The sequence below is a fragment of the Prionailurus viverrinus genome, chromosome A1 (assembly GCF_022837055.1).
Source record: "Prionailurus viverrinus isolate Anna chromosome A1, UM_Priviv_1.0, whole genome shotgun sequence".
Lineage (NCBI taxonomy): Eukaryota > Metazoa > Chordata > Mammalia > Carnivora > Felidae > Prionailurus > Prionailurus viverrinus.
In genome coordinates this window covers 115378607-115400492 of record NC_062561.1, presented here as the reverse complement: position 1 = coordinate 115400492, position 21886 = coordinate 115378607, and the positions used below count along the sequence as shown (strand labels likewise).

At 51.0% G+C, this 21886-nt stretch overlaps 1 protein-coding gene across 1 annotated transcript; it reads right to left on the bottom strand.

The window, feature by feature from the left end:
* Positions 1–3865: 3865 nt before the first annotated feature.
* On the bottom strand, positions 3866–7736 carry EGR1 (early growth response 1). The gene is made up of 2 exons (XM_047873710.1): positions 7133–7736; positions 3866–6427 (listed from the first exon to the last, which is right to left on the bottom strand). The coding sequence occupies exons 1-2, from the start codon at positions 7431–7433 to the stop codon at positions 5100–5102; spliced, it is 1629 nt and encodes a 542-aa protein (XP_047729666.1). The 5' UTR covers positions 7434–7736; the 3' UTR covers positions 3866–5099.
* Positions 7737–21886: the final 14150 nt, after the last annotated feature.

Here is a 21886-nt window from a genome sequence, read left to right as displayed (position 1 = left end):
TGGATGCCTGGGGACAGGGATGGAAGAAGGAAACATTTCCAAGGGGCACAAGGAAAGTTTTGCACGTGATGGATGTGTTCATTATCTTTTTTTCTTAAGTATTTATTTATTTAAATAATCTCTATACACAACATGGGGCTTGAACTCATGACCCCAAGATCAAGAGCCTCATGCTCTTCCAACTGAGCCAGGCAGGCACCCCTGATATGTTCATTATCTTAATTGCGGTTATGGTTTCACCTGTGAACACATACATCAAGACTTCATCAAATGGTACAGTTTATTGTATATCAGTTGTACTCAAAAAAGCTATAATAATAAATAACCTAAGGACTGAGGAGGATAGGCTTGTCTGAGATAGCTCCCCAAAAAAGGAAATGAAATAGATTTACTTACAACTGAGAAGCTGAGCTGCCAACTTGACCGAGGAGAATTTCTCAAGTAAGCTTTGTCTCAAAAGGCTTTCCTAGGTTCTAGTAATGGGAAAAGGGAGATAGAAAGAAAACTCACTGCAGTGAAGGGATAGATTTGCTATTTGGGGGCAAAAATCTTAATAGCACCTGGACGCTAACAGATAAAATGTTGAAACCTTGTTTGTTCAGTGCCTGATTCTTTTAGACTCGGCCTCATTGGTCCTTTAGGACCACTGAGATCTTGCTCTGCTTACTCCTTGCCTTTCAAACCACACTAAGTGTGGCTGAACCAGGGAAAACAGCAGGGATAGGGAGTGAGAGAGACATTGCAGGAACTACCTCTAACCCTCTAGTACCCATTCCTGCTTCCTAGAGTTGGAGGTTCCAAGAGGGGGGTAGGTAGAAGGAAGCACACCTCAAACTCAGCCTGACAACCAGGCTAAACTCTGCCTGAGTGCTTAGAATCTTTCCAAATGGAAAGCCTCATAGACTCAACATTCCTGAAATTCAAGAGAAAAGAGTACCTCTCAGGTTCTAGAAAGAAGGGTCAAGGGTCCTTAAAACCAGGTTCTTTTTAAAATTCAGAATCTGGGGCGCCTGGGTGGCGCAGTCGGTTAAGCGTCCGACTTCAGCCAGGTCACGATCTCGCGGTCTGTGAGTTCGAGCCCCGCGTCGGGCTCTGGGCTGATGGCTCGGAGCCTGGAGCCTGTTTCCGATTCTGTGTCTCCCTCTCTCTCTGCCCCTCCCCCGTTCATGCTCTGTCTCTCTCTGTCCCAAAAATAAATAAACGTTGAAAAAAAAAATAAAATTCAGAATCTAAACCTATCCTTCGCTGGCCAAGTTTTCCCTGCCCCTTCTCTTCTTCCACCCCACTCCTCTGTCCTCAACATCCTTGAAGCCCTAGACAATGTCCCCAGGTAGCAATCAATTGTTCAACACTATCTGGGTCCCTTCCTAAACCTCAGCCTTTATGATGATAGAGCTTTTATCAGCACCACCCTGTGCCCTTGGTTTCAGATTTCCCTCACAGAAGCAGGAGTTAAAATACTTTCCTTTTTTTTTTTTTTAATACTATAGGACTATAAAATGGGGCAATTTTTTAGTCTTGCCCTATTTCAGCTATGCAGAGAAACTTGAGTTTCAAGTGACAGAATCCAAAGGAACCCTGGTAACAGGACTAATAAAAATTAGCTGGCAATATTGACAGAATTTCTCTACAAACCCTCTACATCAGAGTTGCCTGGCGTGCTTGTTGTCAAGACCAGGTCCAGGCCCCCACCCTGACCTCAAGAATCAGATGCTCTGGGAATGGGGCTTGGGAATATGATTCTAATGCATTGTAATAACATAGAAGATTTTCTGCTTTAAAGGAATAGAGTTTCTTTGCTCCTTCTTACATATTTTATTCTTGCCATGTCCTCCCATGCCCACCCTTGCCTTGGTAGTCTGTGGTGAGAAATTATTAAGACTGTGTTACAGGCATAGACTTGTGTTTCTGGGGCCAGAGTGAGATGGGGAAGGGAAGGTGGGGCTGGGAAAAGGTGTGTCAATGCAAATACTGTCCCATCAGGACCTGGCAACTTTGCCAGAATGCTCATGGGGATGTGACCTTAGCTGGAGAAGGTGGCTTGGTTGCTCCTGCTCTAGACTGAGCAGTGTGGTATCATGGGAAAGGGCAGAGATCAACAGTGTTGGTGGCTGAGGGCTAGAAGAGAAAGAATTGGACTAATGCCAGGAGACTTCTGGAATTTCCCTGGCTTCAGAAGTAGTGTGGGAGACCCTCAGAGGGAGAAGGAATGGAGGAGGCAGGTTAGACCTCACCCTCACTCAAAGGCTGATAACCACACTGGGTATAGAATATACTTCATTGTTCCTGACTGGGAGGATCAGAAGTTGACAGGATCCAAGGCTTGGGAATTCCAGGACATCAAATCTATTGTACCCAAATGACCAATGGTTGGTAGTGTCTGATCCATTTACAGAAGACTCAAATCAGGGCTGAAGGTAGTGCTTGCATTCAGTAATCTACCCATTCATTCATTCTCCCAGGTAAAAACTCACCAACACCCTCCCTAGCTCACACATAAAAAGTAAGTCAATTGAGTTGACTCTTACTTAGCTTTCCCAACTCAACTTTTCCACCTTTCCTAAGCTCCTGTGGGGGTTGGGTGTCCTTCTCCTTGCTCTCAGAGAGCCCCATGCTTGTCCATATTATATAACACCATGTTATAATTTTTGGCCTACACATCTGTGTCCTCAACAGTCTACATTGTTGTGACCAGCTCAAGGCCTCTCACAGAGCAGAAGATGCTAATAAACCCATAAGAATTGCTCCAGCCATGAGTGTGCACCATCAGGGAGCTGGGACTAGGGAACCTAGAACCTCAGGCCTCCTACACAATGGGAACAGACTTGGTCTGGATGGGAACCTTAAATACCAGGCCAGCCTCCTGCCCACTCTGCCTTGTGTTCCCAGAAGCTGCCAAGGATCGCAGCTCCAGCTGGCAAGTAGTTAGATTTCTTCCTGGAAGGATTCTTGGCTTGAGAACTGGCCCTCGCCTCTTCTAGGCTTCTTCGATACCCTCAGGTTTCGGGGGACGTGGAGAATGGGAAAGAGAGGCTGAGTCAGCTCCAGCCTTGTTACTACTTCCCAGAGCCCTCAGGCCCACCCTTAATCTCCCACAAGTATATATGGCAGGAACTCCCAAGAACATAGCTTTCCCCAACCCTGGGTAGAGATAGGGGGCAGGGTCGGCCAAACATTTGGGGCCAGGAGAATAGCACTGCTTCTGGGCACTCATGTTCCACTTTTTATTTTTTTGTTTTTTGTTTTTTCTTTAATGTTTATTTATTTTTAAGAGAGAGAGAGACAGAGACAGAGAAAGACAAAGCATGAGCAATGGACGGGCAGAGAGAGAGGGAGACACAATCTGCCAAGCTCCAGGCTCTGAGCTGTCAGCACAGAGCCCGACGCAGGGCTTGAACTCAAGAACCAACAGATCACGACCTTAGCCGAAGTCTGGTCGGACGCTCAACCGAATGAGCCACCCAGGTGCCCTTCATGTTCCATTTCTACCTGTAGCCTTCTTCAGCTTTAATTAACCAAGTTAAGGTTCCAGTCTGCTAGACTAAGGAAGAGGCCCAGTATCAAGAGACCCACACACAGTTCTCAAAGAATTCACTCCAGTGACACACAGCGGGCATGACTTTGACTGGAATTTCCCTGTCTCCAGGGAGCCTGGCTGGCTCAGTCTGCAGAGCATGTGACTCTTGATCTCAGTGGTGTGAGTTCAAGCCCCATGTTGGGTGTAGAGATTACTTAAAAATAAAATCTTTAAAAACAAGAAAGGAATCTCCCTGTCTCTGTAAAAGCCCTTCAAAGCCCTCGATAAAGATGGCTACAAAAGGGCCGCCCCCTCTCCCACCCCAGGAAACACGCACCCAACCACAACTATTTTATTTTCCTTTTAATTTTTCTGAAGGATATACACCACATATCCCATGGGCAATAAAGCGCATTCAATGTGTTTATAAGCCAAACAGTCACTTTGTTTAAGCAAACACAAGTACAAAGTAAAATAAAACCACAAAATAATGAACTGCATGTTCATAACATACAAAAATCGCCGCCTACTCAGTAGGTAACTACAACATTCCAACTCCTGAATATATTTATAAATTTACATTTTCAGTTAAAAAAATAGACTTTTGAGAGTTCAGATTTTGTTTTAGATTTTGTTTTCTTACATTCTGGAGAACTGAGGCTCAGCTCAGCCCTCTTCCTTATTTTGCTCCCAAAGCCTCCCCCGAATCATCACTCCCTGCCCCCCTTAAGGCTAGAGGTGAGCACGTCCCTCACTACGGCATGAGTCAAGCTGTCAGCAAGGCGCAGCACACAAAAGGCACCAAGACGTGAAACTCCTTAAACCAAAAGGACGAAAAAAAAAAAAAACACTTTCCAAAAAAAGAAGAAAAACCAAACCGTATTTTGTCACATGTGAGAGTACAGTCGGGCAATATTTACAAAAAGGTTAACGGAACATCACTCTGACACATGCTCTGATTAATATCAAGGACTGCTGTTTCAAAAAAAGCTTCAAACTTAATTGTCACAGCATCATCACAAAATAAAGGATCACCGTTGGTTTGCTTGGCTTTTCTTTTTTTTTTTTTTTTTCCAAAGTGAGGCCCTAACTCCAAATAATACAATAGAATATGCAAATTATCTTCACATCAAGAGTACCCCAAGAAAAACAAAATCCATGGCACAGACACTGTACAAGGGTGCAGGGCTGGGCTCTTACGGCCCAAACCGCATTTTGCCAACTTGATTTTCTAGCATTGAAGGGACCAGGGGGTCAGGCATACGATGGAGATGATACTGAAATGATATATCCAAAATCCATGCAAATCAAGTTCTTTGGAAAGAGGTGAAGAACTTGGACATGGCTGTTTCAGGCAGCTGAAGTCAAAGGGAGTAGGGATGGGGGAGGAAGGGCAAGTGGGCAGAGAGGATTGCAGGCCAATAGACCTTCCACACCGACCCTAGGGTAGAGTAGAGGGGGAGGGTTTGGCTCTGAGAACCTCCATCTCACCTAAGAGGAACCCCCTCCTGTGGCCATCTCCTCCTGCTGTCCTAAGTCTCTTGTGTTTCTTTTTCTCTTTTCCTTTTTTCCCCCTTTCCCTTTAGCAAATTTCAATTGTCCTGGGAGAAAAGGTTGTTGTCATGTCCGAAAGCCCTGTTGAGGCGCTGAAGGAGTTGGTGACAGCCGAGGAAGGGAAGCTGCTGACTTGGGCTGGGAAAGCAGGGGGAACGGAGGAGTATGTGGTAGCCACTGAGGGTGAGGGGAAGCCACTGTGCACAGGGGATGGGTAGGTTGAGGAACCAGGAGAGGAGTAGGAGGTGGGCACAGGTGATGGATATGAGGTGGTGGCTGGGGACGGATAAGAGGTAGTAACTGGGGATGTGTAGGAGGTAGCCACCTGGGACGGGTAGGAAGAGAGGGAGGTGGTGGCAGAAGAAGCCACAACACCTTTGTCTGCCTTTTTGTCCTTCTGCCGCAAGTGGATCTTGGTATGCCTCTTGCGTTCATCACTCCTGGCAAACTTTCTCCCACAGATGTCGCAGGCGAAGGGCTTCTCGCCTGTGTGTGTGCGGATGTGGGTGGTGAGATGGTCACTGCGGCTGAAGTTGCGCATGCAGATGCGACACTGGAAGGGCTTCTGGCCAGTATGGATGCGAATGTGGCGGGTGAGCTCATCTGAGCGGGAGAAGCGGCGGTCACAGGACTCCACGGGGCAGGCATAGGGGCGTTCGTGGGGGGGCGTCTTGCTGGGCCGGTTGGGGTACTTGCGCATGCGGCTGGGTTTGATGAGCTGGGACTGGTAGGTGGTGTTGAGGGCCTTCAAGTCCTGGGAGCCCGACTGTGTGGCAAAGGCCTTGATGGTAGACAGTGGAGTGAGTGAAGGCTGCTGGGTACGGCCTTCTAGGCCTTGGAAAGGCTTCTGGTCTGGGGTGCCCAGGCCCAGGTCCCCCTGCTGTTGTGGAAACAAATAGTCAGGGATCATGGGGACCTGGAAGCTACCCTTGGCAGCAGGGTAGGCAGGAGGCGGGTACTGGAGCGCGGTGCCTGCCGAGCCTGGAAAGGCCTGGCTTTGTGGCTCAGGGAAGATGTCAGTGTTAGGTGTGGGGAACGTGGGTGCTGCTGAGTAAATGGGGCTGCTGTCATTGGACTGTACTGCACAGCTCAGGGGTGGGCTCTGAGAGGCAGAGGAGGAGGAGGAGGCTGCTGGAGATGGTGCTGAAGATGAGGTGGCCGGTGGGTTGGTCATGCTCACGAGGCCGCTGACCAGGCTGAAGAGGGGCTCAGGCCACAAGGTGTTGCCACTGTTGGGTGCAGGCTCCAGAGAGAAGCGGCCAGTGTAGGTGATGGGGGGCAGCCGGGTGGTTTGGCTGGGGTAACTTGTCTCCACCAGAACCTTCTCGTTATTCAGAGAGATATCAGGAAAAGACTCTGGCAGGAGAGAGAGAGGGAGGAGGCCCGGTTACTGGAGAGCAATCACTGGAGGACGAGGACACGAGCTGCCAGGCAAGAGGTCGGGCTGGCTACCATTGACTCCTGAGCTGGTTAATAATTGATAGCAGCAGATTGCAATGTTCCTGGACCCGCTCCAGCGGCAGAGCCCATTTCAACAACAGCTGACGCAAATACGGAGAATCCCCCTCCACTGCAGCTCACCGTGCTCCGCAGCGGCGGCTGCGCCACGGAGGGATTCCCGCCAGCAACCCCTCCGCCGCGGCTAGTGCGCGCCCCCTACCCCGGGCTGCCAGGACATCCCTGGGCACGGATCACGGCCATTCCTTGGGCACAGGCGGCAAGCAACGCAAGGATGTCTGGAGAAAGGGGGGCGCAGCCCTGCTCTTCAAAACAAGCCCTCCCCCCTCCACCCACCCACGCAGCCCGAGCTCTCCATCCAAAACAGAAGCTCGCTCTTCTGCGCACAGCTAGGAACAAGGAGGGTGAGGGTGAGGTGGGTGTCCCCAGGTATCCCTTTAGCACATGACCCTAAGGATGCGAGGAAGGGAAGGGAAACCCCACTTGCATCCCTGAGGTCCAGGAGCACTGCTGCGGTGAAGGGGGCGCTGCAAGGCTGTGGGGAAGGATTGGATGCCAGGATGGTGGCGAAGGGGCTAATCCTCGGCGTCGGCCACCGCTTACCTGCGGTCAGGTGCTCGTAGGGCTGCTCGCCTGCCTCCCCCTGAGGGTTGAAGGCGCTGTTGCTGCTGGCGCTGCTGCCGCCCCCTCCACCTCCACCGCCCCCGCTGCTGCTGCTGCTGTTACCGCCGCTGCCCTCTGAGGCCCCGGCACCACCGAGAAACTGGGGAGCCCCGTTGCTCAGCAGCATCATCTCCTCCAGTTTAGGGTAGTTGTCCATGGTGGGCGAGTGAGGAAAGGAGCCGAACGGGTCGGAGATCTGCAGCGGAGACATCAGCTGCATCTCGGCCTTGGCTGCGGCCATCCCGGACGGGCAGGCTGGAGAGCTGGTGTTGGGGCGGGTGGGCGCAGCCCGGAGCCGTGGCTGCGGGGGACACACTCTCGGGGGCCTGGCCGGGTCACATGCGGGACGCAGGGCACACTGTGGCGGGAGCAGGTGGGGCCTCTAGGCTCGCCCTCGCAGCCAGCGGGTGTGGACGCGGCGCTGCTACCAAGGCTGGGGCAGGGGCCGGTCCTGCGGCGGCGGAAGCTGGCGGCGATGGCAGCAGGCGGCGGCGGCGGCGGCTCCCCAAGTTCTGCGCGCTGGGATCTCTCGCGACTCCCCAGATCCGCTTCTATTTGAAGGGTCTGGAACGCCACGGGCCCGCCTCCGTCGTGACGTACATGGCCATATAAGGGAAGCAGGAAGCCCTAATATGGCAAGACCGGCCGGGAGGACCCAGAGTGACGTGAAGCCCCCTATCCTAGACTGTGGGCACCGCCATCCCTCACCCCGGCCCCTGCGCGGACTCCTGGACCCTGGGCGTCTAGGCTTCGAGAAAGCTTAGGACTCAAGCCTCAGCTGGGGACTCCCGGACTCAGGCTGCCTCGGAGTTCCCAGCCTTGCCCCCGCCTCTTCCCTCCGCCTTCTTCCCTCCTCCCGGAGCCGGAAGCGGCCGGGCCATATCTGGCCGTTCCAAATAAGGCGCTGCCCAAATAAGGGTTGTTCCGGCGGGGGATCCTTCCTGCTCCTTATATGGCGTTTCCGGGTCGTTGCTCGCTGCTCCCTGGTTGCCCCCCTCCCCCTCCCCGGGAGCCAGAATGAGCGCAAGAGCTGGGGACGCCCTGGTGGAGGTCTCCGGGCGCGTAGCGCTTGGCGCATCGCGGCTCAGGCGACTCCCCAGCGGGGACTGGGCTGGGGAAGCCCGGGCCCGGGGCGGGGGCGAGGGCGAGTCGGCCCGGGGCTCTGCCACCGTCATCCAGGGCCCTCCCGCCCACCTCTGGGACCGTGGGAGCGGGGCGGGAGCTAAGGGGAGGAGCGGCTGGGCTGGCCGGGGCAGAGGCCGCCCAGGAGAGGCGGGGCATTGACCCCCCGGCCTTGACCAATGGCACGAAGCCATTCCAGATGTCATGGGGGAAACTGAGGCTAGGAAATACTCGCTAGGTGGTTCCCTAGGTCTCTTTGGGTTGCGGTGAGCCACCTGCTTCTCAACCAGGAGCTGGTGGTCCTTGTGGTGGTGGGAGACTTTCCCACCTTTATCCAGAACAAATGGAGATGGGCGGGCAGTGCGGCAATCTGAAAAGGGGGCTTCCCTATGGGCTGTCTGGGGACCCCTAGGCTGGCACCGAGAGGACCTGCTTAGCGTCCTGGTGCTGCCCCCTGGAGGTCCCCTCTCCAGCTCAGTTCCCCGGGCCCCGGGCCGAGTGGGCTCTTCCGCCGGCTTCGGGTTCCCCCTCCCTGCTCCTGTGCTGGGCGCGTAGCCAGGCCGGGGGAGCCTTAGACGCAGTGAGCGCGAACTGAGCAGGCGCCGCAGCCTGGGTTCTCCCTGCAGTCCCTGGGGAGCCGCCACCGCCGAGGCGCCCAGACTCCAGGCGGGATAACACTTCCCTCCCGGAGCCAGCCTAAGGGCGGGAGGGCGGGGGTGGGTAGGCGGGAACGATTCCCGCAGGTCTTCCAGGAGCAGGACGCGAATGGGGAAGCCCTTTCGGTCCCATCCCTACCCCCGCATTTAAATGCGCACCCCAAGAAAACAGGGATTCCGAGAGGGGAAGGCTCCTGCTCTAGCTCTCAATCCAGGGAGGTGCTGTTTTTCTGAATTTAAAAAGAAAGCACAAAATTTGTGTGGAAGGAGGGTGCTGAGGACACAGGGACGGACGGGCGTAGGTCTGGGGTCCCTGTGAACCCAAACAGGTCAGAGTCCTGGGGTTTAAATGGGAGGGGCACTAACTTTTGGGCTTCATCCTTCTCTATCCTCTACACACGCACACACGCATGCCAACACACACACACACACAGGCACACACACACACACATTTTCTTATAAAAATCTATTTAAGGAATCTAGCAATGAACCTGTGTGCTCTAAGTCTGAGCTCCCCAACCCAAATGGCTCGGGCGTGGTGAGAGGCCCACTCCTAATGCCTAACCGTGTTGCCCATGAGTGATGTACCTTCTCTGAAGCCCCCTGCCAGTCAGGGTCAGATGGCCTTGTGTCTGAATGCCACTCCCAGGTTGGGTATCTTGGCCAGGCCTTTTGTATCTCACTTTCTTCAACTGTAAAATAGAGCTAATGTTAATGATACCCACATGGAAGAATTGTTGTGAAAAATTGAAGCTTACATGGACTGACATCACTGAAGTCCCAAAGCACAGTTCCTGCCTTGGAATTACCATTCTATAAACAGTGACTATTGTTATTTTCAGGGGCTTTTGACCCACAGGGTCACCCACAATTCACCCACCCGTCTTCAGCCTCCAAGCAAACTCCAGTGACCCTTTTCTGAAAAACTGTGCAGAAAGGGAGAAACATTCCAATTCTAACACAGGGGACATTGTCCTGAAGAGCTAATCTGAATCTTTCTTGCTGAAGTAAAACATCACTTCCTAGAACAGAATTTTACAACCTTGTGTGTGTGACAGAATCACTTCTGGAGCTCTGGGAAAAAAAGAAGAAGAAATTTTACCTTAGACTTACTGAGTCACAATTTTTCTGACCTTGTGAGTGCCAGAACTGAACTGAGTGGATTCCTCATCTTAGTTAGGATCCTCCTTCTGTCCCTGGGGAGCTGCTCAGATCCCAAGAGCACAGCCAGAACAAACCAATTCCCCTATGATTCTCATGTGGAAGTTGACCTAAGTTATCTTCAGATCCTCACTGAAGCTGGGCAATGGAAATCCTTATAGTCTATATCTTTTGTTTTGCATATGCAACATCAATTTCCCTCTCTTTTCATAATTGCTCCCCAGACAACGGTTTCTTTTGGGGAACCACTCCAGTCCATATGGTTGGAGGAAGACAACCCTGTTCTAGACCTAGGAGTGGGTATGTCACCCACACCTGGCCATCCATCTAGAATGCTCCATCCTAGGACCATTCCATGTCCCTAGCCAGAGCAACTGAGTTAGGATGGGCACATGACCCAAACAAGGCTAATGAAAAGCACTTCTGGGATTTTTTCTGGAACTCTTGAAAAAGGACAATTCTCTCTCTGATGGTACTAAGCCAATGGAATGTAAGCCTGGAGGCCATCTTGCCATGAGGACTGGAAAGCCTACCTGAAAATGAAGCCAATGCAGAGGAAAACATAGAAGGCTTCTACATACAGAGAGTAAGTCTTTGGATACAGCCTGAGGTTTTTAGTTATGCAGGCCAATGCATTTCTTTTTGATTTAATAAAATAGGCTCCTTTCAGTTTCTGTTACTCACAATCCAGCAGTTTCTGATTAATACACCCATTTTCCACAACAAAAAGAACTTTTCTGAGGACTTTCTGTGGGCAATGATTGGGAAGGCCTATGGCATACACCCCGGCCTCTAAGAAGCTTACAGTTAGGTAAAAGAAGACTGGATTCCATGTTGCAAGAGAATTAAGAATAGGAAGAAGCCCTGTTAGCCACCAAATGTCAGTTGTGCTGAAGAACACAGAAGATAAGAGGAGGGAGAGATTCCAGGGAAGGGGACAAAGATGATAAAAAGATTTTAGAAGAGAGCGAACATGAGAAGAACCAAACGTTGTGGTGAGGAAGTGAAGCACTTTCAGGCCAGGGTTGGGGGGAGGGTGGCCAGAACAGTCCTTGTGTGATCTGCCTGGAAAAAATGAGCTAAGGGGCACCTGGGTGGTTCAGTTGGTTAAGTGTCTGACTTTGGCTCAGGTCACGATCACATGGTTGGTGAGTTTGAGCCCTGTATTGTGCTCTCTGCTGTCAGCTTCAGATCCTCTGTCTCCCTCTCTCTCTGCCCCTCTCTGGCTCGCTTCCCCCCCCCACACACCACACACACAAATAAACATTCAGGGGCACCTGGGTGGCTCAGTTGGTAAAGCATCTGACTCTTGGTTTTGGCTCAGGTCATGATCTCACAGTTTCATGAGTTTGAGCCCCACGTTGGGCTCTGTGCTGGCAGCATGGAGCCTGCTTGGGATTTTCTCTCTCCCTCTCTCTCGGCCCCTCCCCCACTTACCCTGTCTCTGTCTCTCTAAAAATAAATAAATAAAATTTAATTAATAAATAAATATATTTTTTTAAAGCGCTAGAGTAGAGAGGGTTTCGATTGGAAGATAGCAGGAGGTAAGGCTGAGTAAAACATTCATTTAAAAAAAACACATTGATTTATTTTTTAAAAGGTTTATTGGCCCTTGCTTGTATCAGAAACAATTCCAAGTCTTGGGGATTCTGCAATGAAGAAAGCAGATGGAGTTATGCCCTCTTGGAAACTGCTATTCAGTGACACAAGTAAACAACTATGTAAATAAAAAGGATGATTTCAGATTATGGTAAGTAAAACATACTAGAGAGGTGAGGGAAGCATCTCAGAGGAGGTGACACTTATGCAGAGACATAAAGGATGAGAGGAAACCAACTGTGCATAGAGGAGTGTGGTGGGGAGGGCATTCCAGGCAAAGGGGACAGCTGTGCAAAGGCCTCAGGAGGGAAAGGCTGTGATCAGTCTAGGGCCTCAAGCTAAGGTATGGGCAGTGAGAATGTTTAGGGCTCAACTGTACCCCTCCACCCTCTTCTCCCTTATTCTGCCCTCTATAGCTCATACAGAGGAGGAGTTATCATTTTCCACCCTGCTCTGCCTTCATGGTATACGCCCCTGAAGAGCACTGGGAGGAGTGGGCTCAAAGCCCCTACACACTGCACAGACCTTAGCCCTCTCTCTGACTGGGAAACCAGTGAGAAGGAGGGACTGAGAGTCTTCTCCCTGGATAGAGTTATGTTCTGGGCCTGCCTTCTCAGCAATACAGCTGGAAGCATCTAGGTTATCCCCATTCTCCTCTGGTCTGTCTTCTGGGCAATGGCACAACCCTGGTTGCTCTCATGGGTGGGGGCTGGGGGAGGACTGGAAGGCGAGGAGGAGACAGAGTGAAAAGAACTGACCCCTCCCAAGGAGCCAAATCTCAGGTGGGCTTTTGAGCACCTACCTAACTTGTGCCCAACAAACCTGACAACCAGCCTGGGGTCTAATGGAAATGAAACTGGGGGTAAACAAGACTCAGAGTCACTCCTGCACCCTGACCTGGGATCTACAGGGTTTCCAGGAGCATTAGGGATGAGTGTGGGACTCTCACACCTTGCATCCTGGGTGACTGGTGCCAGAAGCCCTGGGAAAGGTGAGAAGCTCTTGGAAGGGGTGCTGTCCACTCCGGCTGCCGTCTACACTCCGACTTTCCTTGCAAGCAGGAGAGGAGTAGGGAACAGAGGTGAGAGCAGAACTAAGCTTGCCCAGGGCACCTGGGGCTCCAAGCAAAAGCCAGTGGGAATCATTATGTCTCAGAAACTTGACCCATTGCTGAGCACCCAGCATCTGTCAGAGGAAAACAAGCCCCATTTTCCACTGCCACTTCCTCCTCCTCAACCCCGACTACGTCAGCACCCACATGTGCTGCTCAGATCGTGGTTTGCCACTGCTGTGGCCAGCCTGGGGCTCAGGAAGTGACTCTCCCTTCAGTTCCGTCTGGGGTGCCTGTCACACTTTCCGATGGCTGATGGGTTCTGCCGGAAATATGGAGGGTCTGGCCTTCAATAGGTCTGGGTACAGCTCTACTCCCACCCTGTGAAAGAAGGGTTGTGAGAGGTGAGGAGAAACCTCTGGAGAGGCCAGATCTGGTGGGGGGTCGAATGAGGGGACAGAAAGTGCACTGACAGAAGAGGAGAAATGGAGACATGAAGAATGACCAGGGGAGATGAAAGAGAAAATCCCCTCGAGGTGTTGGAGTGTGAAGCCATTGTATTTTGCTCCAGTTACAGGTGGGGAAACCAGGTGCCAGAGGAAAACCCTGACTCCTAAGCCAGGTGGAGAAGGGCATGTTCTTTTTTTTTTTTTTTAATGTTTTTTTAAAATGTTTATTTATTTTAAGAGAGAGAGAGCGTGGGAGGGGCAGAAAGAGATGGGGAGAGAGATCCCAAGCAGACTCCATGCTGTCAGGGCTCAATCCCGAGAATGTTGCGATCACGACCTGAGCTAAAACCAAGGGCCAGATGTTTAACTGACAGGTGCCCAGAGAGGGGCAAGTCCTAAGAAGGGCTCATGGAGAGTGATGCTGAGGCCTGAGGCACAGGGGCCCCTGGCTCTGAAGAGGGTACCTGGCATGCTCGGGGTGGGTTCTAGGAGCTTCGGGAAAGGGACATGGAGGATTTGGCCAAGATTAGGGGATCTGCCTGAGAGAGTTGGGGTCTGTGTTGCCATCCTCAGAGTCTGGCTGATGGGTTGTGTGCCAGACACAGGTTAGGTCTAAAGTGGAGACACTAAAGCATAATACTTTGGCACAGAGCATCTGTTTTGGGCAGAGGGAGAGGGTGAACACTCAGATAGGGCTCTCCTGGTCCTTTCTGCCTCAGAGTAACCTGCAGATGCAGAAAGAGGCTGCTGTCCTTGGACATCAGTCTCTCTGCCCTGCGCTGTGTGGATCCTCTCCCAGGTCTGGGGCTGTCAAGACCCTGGACTTACAGGACAATTTGGCCTGTGGTGGATTCTTTGCTCTCCCCACCCCTCAGCTGAGTGTGCAGCAAAGCTGGCTGCAGAAATCTCTGGAAGCGTGTTGGGCAGGCAGAGGGAGGGGAGCGTTACATAAGAGCCCACTGATGTGCAGGAAGTCTGGAGCAGCCTTTAGAAGAGAGGCAGCGTTCCCATCCAGCCTAGAAAAGCAGGAATAGCAACGGCGGTTATTTCTGGCCCCTCACCGCCGCCCAGCCCAGCGCCGGGGGTGCTCAGCTTCATGGTGGGTGAGCTTGGACTCTGTAGACCTGGTGGGAGGGGGAGGGAAGTAGGGGACAGGCAGCCCCTGGGGTTGTGTCACAGTGGCACTGGCCTCACCCCCTACCCCAAAATACCAGGATGCAGCCATGAGCTGTGGGTGCTTGTTTTTTTTTTTATTCTTCTTAACATCTAGATGCATTCTCTACCCCCACCTCACCCATAAGACACATTTACAATGTGACAGGCTCTATGCTAAACATTTGACAGACATTTGTATTCACAATACCTCATGAAGTAAGTACTATTCTCACCCCCATGTCATTGATGAGGAAGGGGGCTCAGAGAGGGCAGGTGACTTGATTAAGGTCAGAAAGCTGAGCAATGGGGGAGCCAGGATTCCAATCCAGATAGTCTGGCTTCAGAACCTCTGGCTGAAACCAAAGTCATACCAAGAACAACATATTCTCTGGGGTTCCAGAATGAACTGGACAAAGCTTTCACCCCTAGGGATTCTTTATTTGTATTTATTTATTTATTTTAAACATTTTAACATTTATTTATTATTTTTGAGAGAGAGAGAGAGAGAGAGAGAGAGAGAGAGAGAGAATGAGCAGGGGAGGGGTAGAGAGAGAGAGGGAGACACAGAATCTGAAGCAGGCTCCAGCCTCTGAGCTGTCGGCGCAGAGTATGACATGGGGCTTGAACTCAGACCTTGAGATCACGACCTGAATCAAAGTTGGATGCTTAACCAACTGAGCCACCCAGGCACCCCCACCCTCCAGGGATTCTTGAGTCAAGTCGAGTAGGGCAGACAGACATGTGAACAGACCATTTCAACAGTTACTTATCAAACATCTGCTCCTCTAGGTATTAAAGATACAAAAAGAAGTAAAAAGGTGACTCCTCTTTTGCAGTTTGTAGTCTGGGTGTGGGAGACAGACAGATAAACAGGCAATCACAACAGTGTGAAAGGTGCTATCATAGGGGAAGCTTAGTGACTGTGGAACCCCTAATCATCTCCTACCCACCGAAGTGCTTCCCAGGTAGTTGGGGAGCCAACTAGCCATTCTGCAGGAGGCTGGGTGGGGAGTGCTGGTGGGGAGACCAGGCAGGAAATCATGTAGTCATCTAGGAGAGAGGGTGAGGTCTGGATGCATCAGTACCAGCTATCACACACTCCCTTCAGGTGCCACCCAGTCAGACGCAGAGAACAAGAAAATTTGACACCCAAATTTACTGACAGGCAGCTCAGCCCAAAGGTGCATGCATCCCTTTTCCTTGGTACAGTGGCCACAGGGAAGTGGGAGAGGCTAGATGGAAGGGTCTTCTCTTTTTCCCTTCTCTAACCATCCCCTTATCTACTACACCCATATAAGAACCCTGTTTAGGGCAAAGTCAAAAGAAATGACTGAAGAGGATGCTGGAATCCAGAACCAGGAAGAAGAACTTCCCTCCAGATTATCATACTGATAAGAAGAGATAAGAGGTAGGCAGAGTTAGCTCCTATCCTCAGGAATGCCCCAGAGGGTTCTTCTCTGTACTCCAGGCAGAAGCAGCATTTCTGTTCCTGTGAGTAAGGGGAGGAGTCTTTTGAACTTCTAGGACTCAGTTTCCCTCTGGTCATGCCTCAGAGAGAGTCATCATGGCAGGGTGACAGTCTTCAAGCCAACATTGGACTCAGTGCCTTCTTAAAAAATGTATTGCGGTAAAATATATACGCCATAGGGGTACTTGAGTGGCTCAGTCAGTTAAGTGTCTGACTCTTAAGTCTGACCTGAGTTTTCAGCGCAGGTCATGATCTCATGGTTCGTGGGATCAAGCCCTGTGTCATCAGGCTTTATGCTGACAGCTCAGAGCCTGCTTGGGATTCTCTTTCTCCCTCTCTCTCTGCCCCTCCCCTGCTTGTGCTCTCTCTCTCTCAAAATAAAATAAAATAAAATAAAATAAAATAAAGACATTTATAAAATATACATACCATAATATTTACCATTTTAATCATTTTTTTTGAAAAAGTAAACTCTATGCCCAACGTGGGGCTTGAACTCAGGACTTGGAGATAAAGAGGCGCAGGCTCGGCCAACCAAGTCAGCTAGGCATCCCACCAGTTTAACCGTTTTTTTTAAGTGTACAATTCACTGACATTAAGTACACTCACAATGTTGTGCAACCATCACTTTCATCCATCTCCAGAACTTTTTCATCTTCCTGAAGAGAAACTCTGTACTCATCCTGCTCCCTCACACCACTGCCTAGTAACCTCTATTATAGTTTCTGTCTCGATGAATTTGTCTATTCTAGGTACTACATGTAAGTGGAATCATAATATTTGCCCTTTTTTGACTGCCTTATCTCACTTTGCATAATGTTTTTGAGCTTTGTCCATGTTGCAGCATGTGTCATAACTTCATTCCTTCCTAAGGCTGAATAATATTCCATTGTATGTATATACCACAATGTATATACCACATTTAGACCATTTCCACCTTTTGTTTTGTTTTGTTTTAAGTTTATTTATTTGTTTTTCATGAGCACAAGAGGGGCAGAGAGAGAAGGAGAGAGAGAAAGAATACCAAACAGGCTCCAAACTGCCAGCATGGAGCCCAACGCGGGGCTCAAACTCATGACCCATGAGATCATAACCTGAGCTGAAATGAAGAGCTGGATGCTTAACCGCCTGAGACAGCCAGGCACCACTGTTCCCACCTTTTCACTCTCGTGAATAACACTGCTATGAATATTAGTGGGCAAGTACCTGCAGACTGTTTTTATTCATCATCCACTTCAGCTATCAAAAGAGGGACTAAAGTTAGATTTAAGAAGGACTTCCTGATTTTGTACTACCAGTGACCAAAGCAGCAGCATCTCCCTCTTTTCATAGTTTTAATAACCACAATCTCCTCTGCCTCCCTTAATCCTACCCCTAGACTGGGGGAATGCCCGGAATGGCTGCACTTGTATGGGAAAGAGGCTTAATAAGGGTCACTCTGGGGTCATAGCTGTAGATGGTTTATTTTTAGGAGCTGGGTGGTAAGAGTTTCATTGTCTTCCCTTAGGCTATGGGTATGTTTGCCACCATTCCCCACCCCACACCCAACTTTCTCCTTTCCCTGGCAAATCCAGGCTGTCTCCCTTTTTCTCTCCCAGGCTAAATTAGGAGTGTGAAGCTGCTCTTCTTCCCAATTTAGCTTTTGAATTAAAGTGAGAACTGAATGTGGCTGGAAAGCTGACTCCCATCTGTGTGTGTGAGAGAGAAAGGAGAGCAAATGAGCATGAACACATGCAGGAGAAGTGAGAGCAAGGGAGGCTGATCTGGGCTGCTGCTGTTTAGTGCAGACACCCATCCTCCGGTGCAGGCAAACAGCTCAGCCAAGAGAGATGGTGAAGTTTGAAGGTTGATGTTTTTTTCAGGAGTGGAAAAGCACTACAGGACATCATTAGAACATTCCGCAAAAATGTGCTGAGTGCTTGTTGTGTGCCAGGACCCCTGCTAGATGCTGGGGAAACCGTGGTGCACCAGGTAGACCCACTCACTGCCTATGCCCTGGCTTTTAGTCTGGTGGGGAAACAGGCAATGACCAAACAGGGGGAGGTGTTGGGGAGGAAGAGCAGAATGCCACAGGGACCGGGATGGGATGGGGCAGGGACGTCACTTCTAAAGTGAGACTTGAAGTGCATGCAGGAGCTGACCAAGTGGAGCAGAACTAGAGTGCCTAGGCCGAAGGCATTATGCATGCAAAGATCTGAGTGTGCCTAGCTTCTGCCAAGGAGGGCCCTGGCATTGGGTGAGTCAAGCTCAACAGGGCTCAAGAGTTTCTACCTGCTCCTCCTCTCCCCTACCCTTCTTCCAGGGAGAACAAAACTAGATGACAGTGACTTGGGCCAGAGAAGTCTGGGAGCATGTGAGTCCTTCTGTTCATGCTTTAAACGGTCAACCTGGGGGACAGGGAACCTGCAGTTCTCCTTCTGAGATCCTGCTCAGAGAGCTGGACCTGGAAGGTCCAAGATGGACATGGAACAGAGGAAATGGGATCTCTTTGTCTTGAGACAAAAGTATCAGGAAGGGTCTCTGCTTTGTTTAACTTACCTGACTCTTCCCAGCTTGGAGGTTGCTGGCTGAGTCCTCATCTTACTTGATGGGAATGAGTCATGATTCTGGCTGAGATGGGAACAGGTTGAAATCTTGGTAAAGAAAGACCCTCTCTTGGCAGAGATAGAAAAGAGCTCTCTGGTGGCCATGCATTTCTCTGTCAGCTCTCAAATTCCCCAATGACAGGCACAGCAAAGGGATGCTAGTGTAAAACTCACCATCAATATTTCAGGCAGCATTATTTATTGATCACTCATCTGGCTGGGACAAAAGGAGAGGGTAATTCATTAGGGATGCAGGGCTGGTGGGTCAGTTTGGGAAGGAGGTCAGGGAAAGGTAGGTTGCTAAGGAGGCCCAACCTTGGCTCTTGTAGAAGTACCTTGGGATTCCAGAATTTGGAAATTAGGGTCTTTTTTTCTCCTTTTTAAATCTCATAGTGCATCAGATAAAATAAGGGAAGGGACAGGAAACACAAACACTTGGGCCTGGCCTGGGACTGTCACTATGGCCATCAGAGAAATCATATCCAGAAGAGTCCTGAAGCCAGGTGAGCTGCCATCCCTCTGGGCCTAGCCTGCCTCTCCCAAGTTCCCCACCCCTTGCCACCTGTTGGGTTCCTCTCCTCACCTGACCTTGAAATTAGCTCCAGTGGCCTCGTTGATGTCATTTCAGAAACTCATGTTGGGTCCCTTGGGCTTCAGGACCCTCCCAGAGTCAGCTTGGCAACTTCCCTGCTTCCAGGACAGTGCCTGATTCTCACCAAAAGGGAGTACCTGCCCTTTGGGCCTGATGTTCTCCTGGGGAGTGTGCAGGGGGTGGTATACAATCTGGGCTTAGGAAGTAATTGCTTGAAAATCCATAGTTGTTCCATGCACCTGCAAGAATGTTTTCTTCATGAACCTGCAACTCCAGCGAGTGGGGCATGAGACACCCTGCTCACCAGACCATAAGGCTGACTGACAGCAGGAAAAGATTCTCCCCTTCAGGGGCTGGGAATCCCACACTGGGAGTGAGCTGCGCCACCTAGTGGGCTTTTTCCCCCCTCCTTGCTGGTATCCCTCCTACCCATCCCTGCCTCCAGCCCAGACATGGGACAAGTTGTCAGGCAGAACCCAAATGGCTCTAATACTTAAAGTGCCCTCTTCCACAAGACAGGCCTATTTCAGCTCAGAGAGGGAAAAACTAGAGGAATTTGGGAGGGAAATGATCACGAAATGGCTGAAATTTAAGGCAGTGGGGAAGCCAGCAGTGGCTTCGGCCTGCCTCTTCCTATTACAGTCTCTCCCTATTATCATGGATGCCACTGATATGGTGTCCATGGCCTAGAGCCCTTGGATCCACTCCCTCTTCTGCCAACCCCCTTTCCTCCAGGCTGAGCAAGACTGGGCTCAGCTCTGTTGATCAAGGAAGAACTGGCACAGGCTGGAGCTGCTGGCTTTCCTCTGACGTCACAGCCTGGAAATCCCATTTTAAGCAGGTTCTTTGGGTGTGGGACACACACAAGAAAGAGAGGGGGAGCCAGCTGAAGCAGCTCCAGCCATGAGGACATTCTATCCAGGGACCTCAGGCCTGGAGGGCTGTCCAGTGTCCCCCAGCACGGTGGGACAGAGGGCTAGACCTTAGCTCCCACTCAAAAGCTAGTATCTCTCAATGCTCACTGGGGACCCAGGGAGTGAACAAGAGTTCTCCACATAGTTTTAACCATACACCTCTCTTGTGACATCTCTTCCCCACTCCCCTGGCCTAGAGGTCTACTGAGGAGGAGGGGAGAGAGAGGGTGGTCCTAAGGAATGAGATGGCAAGATGTCACCTAGACCCAAATATGTCCTGCCTGCCCCTCCAAGAAGCTGATCCTTCCATCTTCTTGTCACCCTCCATCTTTCCTCTCCTCCCCTGCACCACAGGGGCCAGGCCCTGTGCCGAGTTCTAGGAGACTGTTTCCATGGCAACGGACCAAGGAGCTTGGAAATCTGAGCATGTTCCTGTTGACACAGAGAAACCCAGATGTGCATGGAGAGCCTGGCAGTGGGGAATCTGGCAGTGACCTTCTTAGCAAGTGGTCACTGTGGGTACAAGCATGTATCTGTGTGCATCCATGCACACGCGTTCATATTTGTGTGTTATGCAGCAAATGGGATTTAGGTTAGGGAGGGCCTAACCTGGTTTTCTGGCCATATGGTAGCTGCTAGCATGAGACTGCAGCATCTTACTCTCTCGAGATCTTTCTAGAACAAAGGAGTCTCTCCCTGAATCCTATCCTGATGCATCCTCTCCTTTCTAGAGGAAGGGACCAATTTGCTCAGAGGCCAGTGGTGAAAAGAATGACCTTCAGAGGGCTGTTGACTGGAGGATTCCAGAGAAGATGAAAAGGGCATTTCACACTCCACCTCCACTGTGACCTCAGTTCAGGAAGTTCTTGGCCACTTTGGCCTGAGTGTGAGGCTGGAGAGGACATACCTCTGTGATGCCAGGGAAGGGAGAGGGAAGTCTGCTGTAGGGGCATTTTGCCAACTGTGGGGTCCAGAGCCTGGGGCTAGGTCCCCACACACCCTATGCCACACCCCATGCTCTGCTTCCTTCATTTTCCTTCTACAAAGCTGCACTACTGTTTCTCCCTTCCTTCTCCCTTCCTCCTCCCTGCCTTGCTCTCTCCCCCCTCCCTCTCCACTCTTTCCCTTTGTTTTTCTCTTCCCATGCTGCCTCTGCTCCTCTGCCATCCTTTCCATTCTCTTGGGCACCGCCTTGCAGGGCTCATCCCCAGCCAGTTGTTCCCCTTGGCCACTGGTGGTCTTCTACCTCCCAAGGACTCAGACCCCATGCCCTGCAGCCTCCTTCCTTGTCTCCTCCAACCTACCCAAGCAGCCCAGGGCTCAAGCCTTTCCTCCTGGGGCCACAGGGACTATCTCTTTGTCCCCAGTCCTTGGTGTCCTGTCATCCTTCTCTGTCCCCAGGCTCAGACATGCACTGTGAGGCTGGTTCCCCATCTCTACCTCTTCCCTCAGCCTGTCTCCTCCTTTCAGAGTCTCTCCCTCTCAGCCCTCCTCCAACATTCTTAAGCCTTTCTAAGCAGCATGGCCAACCAGTTCCCTGCCCAGCAACCCCCAAATCCTATTCCCTCTTCCCTGGGACACTCATGGGGGTCTTTGTCCTCAGAGCTTATACTGACACTTTCCATAAGGTACCAGGAGGTCCACTGGGGATGGAGGTCTCTGGGCAGAATTCCAAGGGACAAGACAACCTTGACAGTTGGAGACCCCTAGGCCTTCGTAAGTCATGGTCCCTTCTACTCCTCTGGCTGTATCTTGAACCTCCAAACCATTTTCCCAGATGGACCAGCTCAAACCTATCTCTTATCTTGGAGATCAGAGCTCTTGGGTCTCACATTCTGACCTCTTCCCCCCTTCCTCCTATAGCTGAGCCCTGTTTTTTACTTGAGGTCCTTCCCACCTGGGGACTGGAGGAGCAAGAACAAAGTACAGAGGCTGAAATACA